Source organism: Myotis myotis, unplaced genomic scaffold, assembly GCF_014108235.1.
Source record: "Myotis myotis isolate mMyoMyo1 unplaced genomic scaffold, mMyoMyo1.p scaffold_m19_p_4, whole genome shotgun sequence".
NCBI lineage: Eukaryota > Metazoa > Chordata > Mammalia > Chiroptera > Vespertilionidae > Myotis > Myotis myotis.
Window position 1 is genome coordinate 95,601,690 of NW_023416346.1, and position 13,107 is coordinate 95,614,796.

A 13,107-nucleotide genomic window follows, 5' to 3' on the forward strand; every position below is an offset into this window, starting at 1 on the left:
GTGATATGGGCGGAATCTGGTTACCTGGCAGATATTGAGCTTAGAAACAATATGTATTTTGGATTTTAAAATTTTATTCACCTCAATATAACAGCATATATAAAATGTTGCACAGACAAAAAGCATTTCTAAAACCTGGTCACTCCTTTGGGATTGGCACAGAATACAGTTTTGAGAAAAAAAAAATTCAATGATAGAATTTTCCTCTCTAAGGTCAGATTTGATTTGGAGATAGTCAAGTCACTTGAGAATAAGTCTGGTGAAATAAGGTGGGTAAAAATCTGAACATAAATTTTAGTGAAATACGGATGTAAAAGGATAACCTCTCTTCCTCTTAGAGTAAGTATCTGTAAGCTTCACAACATGCCACCCTCAAAAGAAACAATGATTACTAAGATAATTGTTTTTAAAGTTTTGTTTGGGGCACAGAAATATGTATCTGATTTAATGATACTAAAGCATGAACAGGCATAGCTAGGGAAGACTACAACACATTCAGTTTCTTTGGAGGCCAGGTAATAAGGTTTTCCATCAACCTCCTATGGCTTCAGGATAGTAAGCAGCTTTTGTACAGATGTGGATCGGTAGTCCTGTTTGGCTTAAATGAGTGATGCAGTTCTTGGGAAGCAGAAAGTGGTGCTGGATTACACAAAGACAATCAAAACTAACACAAACACACATAGGCTTCCTGGTATGTAAATTATTTTTGAGGTTAAAGATCTCCTTTTACAGAATTTAGTATATAACAAATTTAAAAACCAAACTTCTTGACCTCCCAACATTAAATAACTAAATGTGCAAAAGAACCACCATTAAATATGGCATAAAAAGCTATACATTTTCTATGAAACAATATATGCACAGATTTTCAAAGCTGTGAAAATGCAATAAAGAGCACAACACATTTTGGTCACTTTATTAAATGACATTAAATAGTTTAAGTTTCAACTACTAAACAGCACTTTGAATGGTGAAAACACAGATAGTATTATTGTCATACTGAATGCTTTTCTTTAAAAACACAATTCCAGTCCTTATATATATTACAAAACAGCCTCAAAGGAAGAAGTGACATCTTTTCTACAGTACTTAAGGTACTCAATACAGAACTGAAAAGCAGTCTAACAGAAACAAAGGCAAGTCTTCACAGCTGTATGATTTCAGCAGCCAAAGCTGGATGATGACTGAAACATTACTATACAACTGGGACAAAACATATACAATATCACAATACTAAGCAAAAATGCTTTACACCCAAAGAAATAAAACAGGTTACAAAATGTGGAGAATTTAGCAGGCAAAACTGTATTACAAGCAACATTTTAAATCGTCATTTTTAAGCCATTGCAACTATTTAAAACATCTAAAACAAATATAAAACTGAGCCTTTTAGTATCTTATTGACGTGATTTTTGTCTTTAAATATTTGTTAAAGCTTGATTTTATACTCAAAGTACATATTATGTAGCTAAAATGTCAAGTGAGAATAGTGTATGCAAAGTGGTCCAAGTTTTATTTCAAACTCTCTTATTTCCAATTAATTAATCCTTCTATGCATTATTTTTAAGTCATAGTTTCATCGTGGTAAAACGGTTTAGAAGGTTGCTTAAAATTTTCACATCTATGTCTTTGAGCAGGTAATTAGACCATGTTGAAAGTTCCCAGGTCTAATAAATCAGATATAAAGTATCCTGGACTTGTAGAAATACCGACTGAGAACAGTTGTCCAGAGTATACTGTCTTCAAATATTTACCTCATAAATCTTGATTTTTTCAATTCTCCTAAAGTAAACACACATCTCCCCGCCCCCCAATTAAATAAATTTGATTATATGGCTGGTATAATATCCAAATATATGGAATTTGTTAGTGATAATTCATCATGGGAGGTGGGAGGGGGTGGATCCTACAAATCTTACAAGTTTCATTATCAGAAACCTAGTGCTCTTGGATGTTTTATCACTAGTTCTTTCAAGATAAAAATGGAAATCTCATAACCATCTCAAACATCTCAAAAGAGTTTTAGCTAATGTTAAACTCATTCTAATCCAGTGATACCTGGAACAAGTCAATCTTCCATTCAACTTTCTTTTTTCTAGAATTCCTTAGCTGTTTCCACTTCCTGTTATATCATCATCTCAAAAATGTTTTTGTCATGTTGAGTTGACTCCCATAGTCTAACAATCTTTTTAAGAAACTCAAGCAACCAAATTGTACATGAATAAACTTATAGGTTATTTTTACAGGTCTGGATAAAGAAAAACAACAATGTAATGATTTTCTAGTAAAACTTCACAAAGGGGTATTACATGAATTAATTTGGATCAATAATTGCCTCAAGGACCTAAACTTAAAAAAAAATCAAACTGAGACATAATTTAAGAAAACAGGGAAGTTGGGGGAAAAGAACATGATGAGAGAAAAGAAGATGAGCATAGAAGCCAGTGATCCTTATCTTTAAAAGTAATTAATTCACAATACTGACAGTACTGGGAATTGTTAAAGCACATTCCTCATGTGAACTTAAAGTCAGCAATGGTTCTGCCATTTTGATGTTGTTTATAAAACAGGGTGTGAACTTAACAACCACAATGTCATCCTTAACCTCCTAAAATGCTAGAACTTGATTTTGTTAGACCACATCCCACTGCCAGCAATAGGATGAAGCACTAGCACTGGCACCAAGCAGTTAAGAGATGTGCTTTATATTAGTGCCAGGAGAGAGAAAATTCATGTGTGGAAGATAATCCACAACCCTGAAATTTTACCAGTAATTATTTCAGTACATATAACTGAAAATAAAAAATGGCAGAAAGTCTCAAGAAGAAAAAGGGATTCTCTTCTTAGGCTATACTTAAGGCTGTTTATACAATACTAAGATAACTGCAAGATTCCTCCAAGTTTTAGAGCAGTAGTATTTAAGAATATTGCACACAATTCTGTGTCAAAGATAACCCTTAGTTTCTAATTTTCAGTCACAGACATGATCTAGCAAGAGCCCAGTTTCAGACTTCAGTCAAAAGAACATTAAAACCATTTCAATTACTTTAATCAATAAATTGATTAAGTACAAAATTATTTTATAACTTGAGGAATCAACTCTAAGAACTCAGCTGTGTGTTTTTATATGTAAAGAATGAATATATAAATCTGTATTATTTCCTAAATTCATTAATTTCATGACAATTTTATGGTCACTAAAAGCAGGCATAAAAATTTAGAGAGGAAATCTGTGGAGGTGTTACTGTTATGGAACGACTTGTTTTCACTGAAAACAATTTGAAATATCTTCTGTACTCAATGTGTGTAAGAAGATTCTAGGCAACATCACTGACAAATGTCAGGAAGAAATGGTATGCCCTATTTTTAAAAAATTTTAAACTAATATGGAAGATTGGCATTTAAGGGGACCAAACTATTTTTACAGTTGAGTTCTGTTAAGTCATTGATTCCTAAAAAAATAAAAGATCTTTCTATGATTTTAACAATCCTTTAAGCTTTTAGTGCAAAATCACATTGATTTCCCTTGGGAAGGTCCTGGATTTTTGCTTCTCATTGGGGGTGGTGCACGCTGTAATGGTGGTGGCTGCATACCACCAGCCATTGACTGATACATTCCTCTCATATCAATCTGCTGGTAGTTAGAAGGATTCATGATTAAATTTGGAGGCTTTGGCATCATGAGGTGACCTAGTGTTGCTTGTTGATAAGTCATTTGTTGCTGTTGCTGCTGATTGTACTGCTGCTGGAGCCTTCGGTTCATAAGTATTCGCTGAACACAGCTGATTAACTAAAGAGAGAAAAGGGAGCTGTTACAAGTACATGACCTGTTTCAAAGAGGCAAGTATCAAGTTTTGGGTTAAAATCAATTTGTTAGGGGGTACCATACCAAAAAGAAAACACATTATTGTTATCACCATTACTAATTTGATGGCATTCACAGGACCATTACTGTAGAAACCAGTTAGTAACACCATTTAGGGCTAAATTCTCCTAATGACTTAACTATTGTATTGCAAGCAGCATTTAGGTTAGTTACCATAGTAACCTGTCTTGCGCTGTGATTAGTCTCAAGTATTAGTTACAGCACTTTTTGTCAAGTCTCCTTTCTTTGTCATTCTTTTGAATATTTCACATTATGACATATAAATAAACATTTTTAGTGACAGACACCAAAGGGAAAAAGCGCTCACAGTAGGAATAATTCCTACCTGGAATGTCTGAAATTTCCTAACAGAATTTAAAACTTTACAATGTTTTCTAAGTAAAATTCATGCCACAGAAATTGATTCTCTGGTGTCAAGAGCTGAAATTTCCCAGTGTAAGGCAGGTGGCAAGCAAAGGACTGCTGGGAAAGATGATCAAGGATCTTAGGATCTGCATTCTTTTTTTTTTTTAAAGCAACATTTTACTTTTGTTATGATAAAATAATGCTATAGAAATTCCATTTTAAGATCCAGGATACATAAAAAATAAAATTATATGGATGACAGCATATATAAACGTCAAGGGAACTCATTAGGGAAGATATTGCTCCTTTGTAACAAAAGATATTGGCTTTTCTTGACATTACTAGGTTTTTTTGACAAAATTTCTTCTAGAAATAACCATGTCCATCCGTCCATGTGATAGATGGTTATTGACATAGATGTCACACAAATGCCTTATCCTATCTCTTAAAGAGGAAATACACTAACTGACCATTGCAAAGATGGCGGTGCCCACAGCCAATAAGGAGGGAATATGCTAATTGACTGCCCCGCCCACAGCCCCAAGATGGTGGAGCCCAGTCTCCTCAGCTCCCCAGCTGCCCAGGGCTGGCCAAGGCACAGGCAGGCCTCAGCTGTCGGCTGCCCAGCTGCCTAGGACCGGCCCGAGGCACAGGCAAGCCTCAGATGGCAGCTGCCCAGCTGCCCAGGGTCGCCAGAGGCTCAGGTAACCAGGGCCGGTCGAGGCTTGCGCTGCCGGCAGTGGCAGCAGCAGAGATGTGATGGGGGCATTGCCTTCCCCTGATCGCTGGGTCATCTCCTGCCCCTGAGGGCTCCTGGACTGTGAGAGGGGGCAGGCTGGGCTGAGGGACACCCCCTCCAGTGCATGAATTTTCATGTACTGGGCCTCTAGTTATAAACAAAAGAAAATTAAACATAACCAGAATACTCAGAATTCTTACCATCTGTTGTTTTGTCAATACATCATTGTAGATTGCTTCTCTTCGTTTAACATCGAGCTCCTGGCTGGCTTGTCTACTCAATGCTAACGCCTGTACTTGGGCCTCTGAGAGATTCATGTTTTCCTTCCACTGAAAGAAAAAGTTTCTATTTAGTCCTGTTGCAGTAGAACCAAGGAAAAATAATTAAACTACTTGAAGATATTCAGAGTCTTTCAAGTTTTCTTCTCTCCTTTCCTTTCCTTTATTCTGCTTAGAAGAAAACAACATTGCCAAGTGCCCCAAAATTGGTACATAAAGGAACAGTATGCAGCTGTAAAAAAGAAGGATATCTTACCCTTTGAGAGAGCATGGAGGGACCTGGAGATTATTATTCTAAGTGAAATAAGCCAGTCAGAGAAAGACAAGTATTACATGATGTAACTTTATATGTGGAATCTAATGAACACAATAAACTGATGAATAAAACAAAACTAGAGACATGGAAACAAGGAACAGACTGATGAATCTTAGAGGGAAGGGGGAGTGGGAAGAGATTAACCAAAGAACTTATATGCATATATGCTTGACCATGAACATAGACAATCAGTAGTGAAGGCCTAGGGTGGGGTGAAAACTGGGCGGTGGGAGGCAAAGGGGAAAAAAAAAGTGGGGGCATCTGTAATACTATCATCAATACATTTTTTTTTTAAATACATTTTATTGATTTTTTACAGAGAGGGAGAGAGAGAGAGAGTTAGAAACATCGATGAGAGAGAAACATCGATCAGCCTCCTCCTGCACATCTCCTGCTGGGGATGTGCCCGCAACCCAGGTACATGCCCTTGACCGGAATCGAACCTGGGACCTTTCAGTCCGCAGGCTGACGCTCTATCCACTGAGCCAAACCGGTTTCGGCCATCAATACATTTTTTTAAAAAGCAGGGTACTAAGTTTTCCACTGTTGTATAAGGGTTGGCTATCTCTGCAATAAAACTGTATTTAATTTGTGAAGCTGGTCATAAAAATATGTTTATGTAAACAATGTATACATTTCTATGATTGATTGACTTCCTAATTTTTAGATTTCAGCCACTTCTATTTTGTGCCAACATCTAGGTAAAACTGATAAATTATACTCGTACCTTGTCACTATTATCCACTTTACTAGTGTTTTACTATTGTGAATCAAGTTATAAGAATTATGCTCCTTTCCCCACAGAAATAGTGAAACAAACAATTAAAAATTAAAACAAACGGTGGGGGAAAGAACACAAATTTCAAGTTGGAGTAAGATAATTGCCAATTAACTTACCACAGCTGAAATTATATCTTCAAGTGGCTGAATCCTCACTGCTGCCATACTGTTTGTTGCTTCCACAACTTTTTCTCTTCCTTGATTTATGAGGTCCTAGAAGAATGTAAGAAATACGTTATATAGAGCTTATAAAAGACAGTTTTAAAGTATAGAATTGCCAATTTATAGAATTGAAAAGAACAGCAAACTTCAGCATCAATAAAGTGGAATAAAACTCATCAGTGAGGGTCTTGTTAGGAAGATAAAAGTTTGGGTTTTATTGAACCAATAATTTAATAATTTAAATGACTCCATAAGCACATTTTAAAAATGAAACCACAGATTCCATTAAGTTATTAAATTATTGGTATAATAATATCTAATCTTTCTTAGTTACTTCATAATTGATTCTGGTTTTAAGTCAATTATTTCATAATACTGGGCATTATCATATACTTAGTGTTGCATCTACATGGCATTAGAGTGTAAGTCAATGTGTGCATTTATCCTACTTTCAAACATTAAACAAGTAATTTGTTTATTCAAAATATTTTATAACTGAAGAAAGTGCTATTCCCTTAGTCATCTGCCCTATTGTTTCTTAAATAAAGTAATTCAAACTACATTAAATCAGGGCCTGATTCCCTTGTGCTCTAAACCACATTTTACTACATACACTATGCTGGGTCAAAAAGATCAACAAATAAAATTTTTTTGGTCTATTCAGAAGTAATCTTTTGGAGAATGTGATATTCCTGCATAAGGAACCCTCAACAACAGGGCACTTGAAATTGCTTTTAATTCAAGTTAAACTACTTTTGTACTTCACAACTTACCTCCAGCTGTTGATTACTCATTGCTGACAGGGCTCCCAAATTGAAAGGAATATAAGGAGTTTGAGAGTTGAAACTGACAGGGGGAAAATTGGTCCCAGTTGGTATGTTGAAACGCATGGTCAGTCCCTAAAAACAAAAAATTATGCGCTTATCCATACTGTGATTTAAAACTTGAAATTCTACATCACCTACTGGTTTAGAATAGAATCCATATTCTCAGATTTAGGAAATTATTAACACCCTTACACACACAAACAAAACACCCTTTTTACCCAAAACCAAGATCTTATTACACAGAAAGCTTTAACCCCTAAAGGTGTACCCTTTTTCTGATAATTCCCACAGAATGGAGCAACTCATAATTCTGATGAGACTCCTAACATCACATTAACATTAAAGAAGTTTGGTACAATGAGTTAGGAGTTTAAAAAGAATTCATGTATTAGGATAAGGTTTCCCATGCTCAGGCACATTTTTGCTCAAGTGGGTTGGTGAAACTATTTTAAATGAAGTTGCTGCTGGAGAATGACGTTAATGTCCAATCATAAAATATTTTTGTGTTCTGATACACATTCAATCAAAATTTAGATTTCATAGCACACATGCTAAAACAATGTTTATTCTTTCCTACCTCCAAACTCTAAGCTTCTGTATGTCTGTTACTACAGTGAGGGTGTTGATTGGAGTTAAGTGATGCTAAATATATCCCTTTCCACTAATCGCTCAATTCAGCAAGTGCTAAGCAGAAATGGGGTTACTACTCTTTAAGTGGAAAATATTTCCTTCTCTCCTCTCTTCCCACTCTACCACCAAAGGTAGCCAAAGCCTGTAAACAGACTCTGATATCTGGGGACTTCGTTCCTGAAGACTCACCTATTCCAAAAGTGGCCTTTTCTTCCTCAATGCTCTTTCAAATTACTAACATCAAAACAAAAACCAAAAAGCATTTCAAATGATCTACCTTCTTCTCTGCTTCATACTCAGCCCAAGCTGCTTTTCTTTCTTCTTCAGTCAGCTCTTCTTCTTCTTTGTGGTCCAAAAGAGAATCATGCTCATGATATCCTACAATGTGTTCTTTATGTATCTGAAGAAGTTCTGCAAGTATGGTGTCCTGTTTAAAGGGGTTGAAATAACAGAATTATTTCCTCCCTCTGTATCGTATTTGGTGTACTGTTAGACTAGAAACTAGAACATGGCTGTTATTCATATTTTTGATATATATGATAAACTACCTAGAAAACAGTTGCTAAACATGCAACACCAGCCTCTTATGTAAGAATTTCACATTTATATGACATATTTTAGGGAGTTGATTTTTTAATGACTAATTTTCAGAGTTCAAGGTTTTTTCTCCAATTTTTAATTTTTATTTATTTTTTTAGAAAGAGAGGAACAGAGAGGGAGAGAAACACCAATGAGAGAGAGAAACATCATCTATCTGTTGCCTCCTGCATGTCCCCTACTGGGGATTGACCCAGTAATCTGGGCACGTGTCTTGACAGGGAATTGAACCAGTGACCTCTTGGAGCATGGGACAGTGCTCAACCAACTGGGCCACGCCAGCCAGGGCACTTTTCCCCTAATTTTTTCACACATATTTTGTGCTTTGTTCTAAGTTCATAATAAATGCTAACACGGAGGGAGAAACTAAGATGGCGGCATAGGGAAACACCAAAATTGCTGCCTCCTACAACAACTTCAAAACACAATAAAAAGACAAAACGGACATCATCCAGAACTTACAGGAAGGCTGGTGGAGTGGAAATTCTACAACTAGAAGGAAAGAGAAAAGCACATTGAGGGTCAGGAGCTGCGGAAGTAAAGTGCAAAGGTACAGAGGCTCGAGAGTGTGCGGAAAGGGGCTGGTACCTGAGGACACGGCTGTCTTTGAATCGGGAGGGAGTCACAAACTCCTGACTGCTCTGAACTCCGGTTCCGGGAAGTCTCTGGGGACCCAGGACTCATAGGGGGAGAAACTGGACTGTCTGGCAGCGGGCAGAACTCGGACGAGGGTGGCTTTCCCTCAGAGGTGCTTGCAGCAATTAAATTATCAGGACACTGAGACACGCACAGCCCCTTAGGGCAGGGCTGAGAATCCGCCATAGTTTCTTGCTCCGCCCTTTGATTCCCTGAGACCCGCCCCACCCAGGCTGCGGCAGAGGCTTTTGCATATGAATGCCCTGGCCCTTTGCAACCTGAAAATTACCTAACAAACTGCAGCTGGGCCACAGACCCAGAACTTCCAAGAGAACGCCCAAGGCCCCACAGCAGCTTGCATTGCTTCACAGCTGGGCCTCATCAGGGCACCTCCAAACTCCAAAAAAGGAAGGGGAATCTGCAGTTCTCTTCATAGCTCCTGCTGGGTAACCTCCAAGAGCCAGTGTACCAAGCGGTCAGAGGGGGACCATCCGGATTACAAGATCCATAAGGGACACACCCAGGGGGCAGACTCAGTGAGCACCAAAGCCCCACTGAAGCAAGTCTTGCCCCAGAAGGGTGTCTTCAGCACAGAAGTTCTCCCACTGCAGACACAGCCGATTCTCACTGCCAATTGGCCTGGAGGTCAACTCCTCCCAGTGATCCTATAACAATCAAGGCATAACTACAACAAGACTGTGCACAAAGCCCACAAGGGGGTGCACCAAGAGTGTCCACCTCAGGTAACGGGGGAGGCTGAGCCACTGGGCCCTACAGGACACCTAGCACACAAAACCACTCTACCAACACAGGGAAGCATAAAAAATGCGGAGACAAAGAAACAGGTCACAAATGACAGAAATGGAGGAAAGCAAACGACTGGATATAGAGTTCAAAACCACGTTTATAAGGTTTTTCAAGAATTTTATGGAAAACGCCGATAAATTTAGTGAGACCCTCAAGAAATCTAGTGAGACCCTGAGGATATGAAAAAGGACCAACTAGAAATTAAGCATACACTGACTGAAATAAAGAATAATATACAGAGATCCAACAGCAGACAAGAGGATCCCAAGAATCAAGTCAAAGATTTGAAATACAAAGAAACATAAAATACCCAACCGAAAAAGAAAAAAGAAAAAAGATTCCAAAAATATGAAGATAGTGTAAGGAGCCTCGGGGACAACTTCAAGCGTACCAACATCAGAATTATAGGGATACCAGAAGAAGAGAGAGGGCAAGATATTGAAAACCTATTTGAAGAAATAATGACAGAAAACTTCCCCTACCAGGTGAAAGAAATAGACTTACAAGTCCAGAAAGTGCAGAGAATCCCAAACAAAAGGAACCCAAAGAGGACCACACCAAGACACATCATAATTAAAATGCCAAGAGCAAAAGACAAAGAGAGAATCTTAAAAGCAGCAAGAGAAAGACAGTCAGTTACCTACAAGGGAGTACCCATACGACTGTCAGCTGATTTCTCAACAGAAACCATGCAGGCCAGAAGAGAGTGGCAAGAAATATTCAAAGTGATGAATACCAAGAACCTACAACCAAGATTACTTTATCCAGCAAAGCTATCATTCAGAATAGAAGGTCAGATAAAGAGCTTCACAGATAAGAAAAAGCTAAAGGAGTTCATTACCACCAAACCAGCATTATATGAAATGCTGAAAGGTATTCTATAAGAAGAGGAAGAAGAAAAAGGAACTCTTACCATTTGCCACAGCATGGATGGAACTGGAGAGCGGATAAATACCACATGATCTCACTCATTTGTGGAATATAATGAACAACATAAACTGATGAACAAGGACTGATCCAGAGACGGAGAGGCATTGATTGGACTGTCGGGCCTTGGAGGGAAGGTAGGGGAGGGTGGGGGTAAGGGGGAAAGATCAACCAAAGGACTTATATGCAAGCATATCGGCCTAACCAATGGACACAGACAATGGGGGGGGGGAGGGCATGAGCGGGGGGCGGGGGGGTAGGGGGTAACGTGCGGATAAGGACACATATGTAATATCTTAATCAATAAAAAATATATTTAAAAAATAAAAATAAAAATAAAATAAATGCTAACACAAGTCTTACTAAATCAGAAATTATATTGGGTGCTTGTGTTAAAAATCATGGCTACTCCTATTTATACATTATTTAGCAACTGTATTTTCACAATCACTTTAGCTATCAACCACTATGCTAACAAAAACCAACTCTAAATTAAACAGCTACAAAACAGTTTAACTGGAACATATAGTCCTTATATTTCAATTGTAGGAAAGTAAAATATAAATTGCACTGTTAAGGACACACTGATATACATTGTTCATCAACTTATTATAATAGTGCCTTTTTTCAAAGTCACAGTGTTTCTTAAGTCAGTCTTTTAAAGTTAAAAAAATTAAAAGCTTAAAAATTGAGATCATTTTTATGTATTCAATGAGAACACCAAACTTGTGCTCTGTGTAATTATGATTATGAGAGAGACACACACAAAGAGATTGGGAAGAGGGGAATATGCTACTTGCTAATAAAAATTTAATATTCACAAGTTGTTTATTAAGAAATCACAGATAAAAACTTGAATATATAAAAGGCAAATCAATTCACTTCACAAAATGATCTTCCACAGCTTCTAATGCAATTTCCCTTAGAACATGCTTTCTAAATTGTGAATTTAGTCAAGGAACATAAATAGTTACTGTCAAAGGAAGGTATAGGGAGGTTTATGGCAAATTAAATTTAATTTGTACCTAGTAATTCTTAATGTCACCATAAAGTTTAGCATAGACAAAGCCCAAACTTGTAAATAATTTTATGTTCATATCTTTAACCACACCTAGAGTATAGGGTCCAACACATGGCAGGAAATCAAATGTCTATTAAATAACTCAAGATGAAAATTTTAAATCATAAGGCCCTAAGTTTTTTTTCTGTACAATAGCAAATGCTGACACTAATTCCAAATATTCTGACATTTGATCTCCTGTAAACAACTTTTTATCTTGCTACCCCAATAAGTACCTGAAATAACTACTTCATAATTTCATGAATGGATTCTCTTAATGGATACTGCTGATAATTTAGACTTTATAATTGAGTTTTCCATGTATGTGCTATTTCTTTTATTGAAAACAGAAAACATTAAAAGATGGTACAAATGAGAGGGCTCAAGAAAATCTACTGGTGGGATACATATATGTTAACAGGGTTAGTTCTTTTGAAATGTTAACTAAACCTTTCTATCCCATACCTGTGTAGAAATCTGCCATCAAAGCTGACTTCTCTGGCCTATACCATATAGAACAGGCTTTATCATCACTAGACAGACCTCCAAAGTTCAGAGTTACTGACCAGGAAGGCACAGAGATAGGCCAGTCTGAACTAAATTCTTTTAAAAAATAATGCTTCTTTAGACATGTGTCTCCCATGCTCACTCCCCAAGCATAACTCAAAAAAAGGTATATAATAAAACCAGATAACATTGCCAAATACAATTAGTAAATCAGCTGTTCTACAAAATACCAAATAAATTACAAGGTAGAAATGTTCTACGAATAGTCCCTAATTTTACTTCTGTTTGGCAATGTGATGTTCTTAAACATAGTAAAAAATCATTTCTCTAAGAAAGCAACCTGAAGGAAAGACCAAGAGTACTGTGTGCTAGAAACTGAATTTATTTTCAGCTATGCTACTGATTCTCTCTGTAACACTGGATAATAACTTAGTCTAGCTATGAATTGAAGTTAAATATGAAATACTCTCTGCTCACATGTGTAACAGAATGAGAATAGCAGAAATACTCATATATACCTTTTTAAAAAAGGACTAGCTGAGACTAGAAGCTAAGTTTCCTGACTCCTATCCAGTGATCATCTTACCTAACAAAAGACAAACATGTAAAC

At 37.1% G+C, this 13,107-nt stretch overlaps 1 protein-coding gene across 9 annotated transcripts in view; it reads right to left on the bottom strand.

Annotated features, from left to right (window-relative positions):
- Positions 1-52: 52 nt before the first annotated feature.
- The window catches only part of ATRX (ATRX chromatin remodeler), a 310,126-nt gene continuing 297,071 nt past the window's right edge, over positions 53-13,107 (bottom strand). For 7 of the 9 annotated variants that reach the window (XM_036306108.1, XM_036306107.1, XM_036306101.1 and 4 more), the window contains 5 exons: positions 8,241-8,390; positions 7,280-7,405; positions 6,462-6,557; positions 5,171-5,299; positions 53-3,790 (listed from right to left, as the gene is read on the bottom strand). In XM_036306108.1, the coding sequence (XP_036162001.1) occupies positions 3,512-3,790; positions 5,171-5,299; positions 6,462-6,557; positions 7,280-7,405; positions 8,241-8,390 (780 nt within the window). In that variant the 3' untranslated portion in view covers positions 53-3,511. The remainder of the gene's footprint in view (positions 3,791-5,170; positions 5,300-6,461; positions 6,558-7,279; positions 7,406-8,240; positions 8,391-13,107) is intronic. The other 2 variants (XM_036306106.1, XM_036306100.1) reach the window with 1 other exon arrangement.